Source organism: Penaeus japonicus, unplaced genomic scaffold (assembly GCF_977035675.1).
Source record: "Penaeus japonicus unplaced genomic scaffold, GWHDUDI00000001_assembly GWHDUDI00000041, whole genome shotgun sequence".
In the NCBI taxonomy this organism is placed as follows: domain Eukaryota; kingdom Metazoa; phylum Arthropoda; class Malacostraca; order Decapoda; family Penaeidae; genus Penaeus; species Penaeus japonicus.
The window spans coordinates 11,120,224-11,122,723 of NW_028234443.1; the positions used below are offsets into that span (position 1 = coordinate 11,120,224).

General features: G+C 49.7%; 1 protein-coding gene across 1 annotated transcript in view; it reads right to left on the bottom strand.

Moving 5' to 3' along the window:
- LOC122251565 (uncharacterized) overlaps positions 1 to 2,500 on the bottom strand; it is a 70,896-nt gene that overhangs the window by 22,126 nt on the left and 46,270 nt on the right. The window contains 1 exon segment of the mRNA XM_086534541.1: positions 2,020 to 2,093. Coding sequence (XP_086390667.1) covers positions 2,020 to 2,093 — 74 coding nt within the window.

The following is a 2,500-nucleotide window of genomic DNA, read 5'->3' on the forward strand; positions in this document are numbered from 1 at the left end:
CAGAGAGAATGGTCGGAAACAGAGAAAGAGAGAGAGACAGAGAGAATGGTCGGAAACAGAGAAAGAGAGAGAGACAGAGAGAATGGTCGGAAACAGAGGAAGAGAGAGAGACAGAGAGAATGGTCGGAAACAGAGAAAGAGAGAGAGACAGAGAGAATGGGCGGAAAAAGAGAAAGAGAGAGAGAGAGAGAGAATGGTCGGAAACAGAGAAAGAGAGAGAGACAGAGAGAATGGTCGGAAACAGAGAAAGAGAGAGAGACAGAGAGAATGGTCGGAAACAGAGAAAGAGAGAGAGACAGAGAAAGAGAGAGAGACAGAGAGAATGGTCGGAAACAGAGGAAGAGAGAGACAGAGAGAATGGTCGGAAACAGAGGAAGAGAGAGACAGAGAGAATGGTCGGAAACAGAGAAAGAGAGAGAGACAGAGAGAATGGTCGGAAACAGAGGAAGAGAGAGAGAGACAGAGAGAATGGTCGGAAATAGAGAGAGAGAGACAGAGAGAATGGTCGGAAACAGAGGAAGAGAGAGATAGAGAGAATGGTCGGAAACAGAGGAAGAGAGAGACAGAGAGAATGGTCGGAAACAGAGGAAGAGAGAGAGACAGAGAGAATGGTCGGAAACAGAGGAAGAGAGAGACAGAGAGAATGGTCGGAAACAGAGGAAGAGAGAGACAGAGAGAGAGAGACAGAGAGAATGGTCGGAAACAGAGGAAGAGAGAGATAGAGAGAATGGTCGGAAACAGAGGAAGAGAGAGACAGAGAGAATGGTCGGAAACAGAGGAAGAGAGAGACAGAGAGAATGGTCGGAAACAGAGGAAGAGAGAGAGACAGAGAGAATGGTCGGAAACAGAGGAAGAGAGAGAGACAGAGAGAATGGTCGGAAACAGAGGAAGAGAGAGAGACAGAGAGGATGGTCGGAAACAGAGGAAGAGAGAGAGAGACAGAGAGGATGGTCGGAAATAGAGAAAGAGAGAGAGAGACAGAGAGAATGGTCGGAAACAGAGGAAGAGAGAGATAGAGAGAATGGTCGGAAACAGAGGAAGAGAGAGAGAGACAGAGCGAATGGTCGGGAACAGAGGAAGAGAGAGACAGAGAGAATGGTCGGAAACAGAGGAAGAGAGAGAGAGACAGAGAGAATGGTCGGAAACAGAGGAAGAGAGAGAGAGACAGAGAGAATGGTCGGAAACAGAGGAAGAGAGAGAGACAGAGAGAATGGTCGGAAACAGAGGAAGAGAGAGAGACAGAGAGAATGGTCGGAAACAGAGAAAGAGAGAGAGACAGAGAGAATGGTCGGAAACAGAGGAAGAGAGAGACAGAGAGAATGGTCGGAAACAGAGGAAGAGAGAGAGAGACAGAGAGGATGGTCGGAAACAGAGGAAGAGAGAGAGAGACAGAGAGGATGGTCGGAAACAGAGGAAGAGAGAGAGAGACAGAGAGGATGGTCGGAAACAGAGGAAGAGAGTGAAAGAGATAGAAAAACAAACAGAAAGAGAGAGAAAGACAGAGATTGAAAGACAGAGATACATAGAAAGAGGGAAAGAGAAGAAGAGATAGAGAAAGATAGAAAGAGAAGAAGAGATAGAGAGACAGAGAAAGAGTGAAAGAGATACAAAAAGCAGAGAAAGAGAGAAAGCGGAAGGACGGGACGCGAGGCCGTATCGCTACTTGCGAAGCGTTGAGGTTACTTTCGGTTCTCGTGTTTTCATCTTGATTTGCTTTCTCGTGTTGTCTCTCTTTCACTCCCTCCCTACCTCCCTTTCACTCCTTCCCTTTCTCCCTTTCACTCCTTCCCTTTCTCCCTTTCACTCCTTCCCTACCTCCCTTTCACTCCTTCCCTTTCTCCCTTTCACTCCCTCCCTCCCTCCCTTTCACTCCTTCCCTTTCTCCCTTTCACTCCTTCCCTTTCTCCCTTTCCCTCCCTCCCTTTCCCTCCCTCCCTCCCTCCCCACCTCATTCCCCCCCTCCCCTCCCTCCCTCCCTCTCCCTCCCTCCCTCCCTTTCCCTCCCTCTTTCCTTCTTACCTGCATCCGAGGACAAGAAGAGACCGACCCATATGGAGAGATAGTCGCCACTTATGCCAACAATGCCCGGAAGGCTGTAAAAGGGAAGGAGGAAATGGTGCATCAGTTTGGTTATGGTGGTGGTGGTGATGGTGGTGATGGTGGGAATGGTGTGGGGGTGGTGGTGGTGAATGGTGAATGGTGATGGGTGGTGGTGGTGGTGGTGGTGTTGATGGTGGTGGTGGTAGGTGGTGGGAATGGTGTGAGGGTGGTGTTGATGGTGGTAGGTGGTAGTGGTTATGGTGGTAGGTGGTGGGGGTGATGGGTGGTGTGGTGATGGGTGGTGGTGTTGATGGTGGTGGTGGGTGGTGGTAGTGGTGGTGGGTGGTGATGGTGGTGGTAGTGGTGATGGGTGTTGATGGTGGTGGTGGTGTAAGGTTGGTGGTGGTGGTGGTGATAATGATAATGATTATGATGATGCCGGTGGTGATGGGGGTAGTGA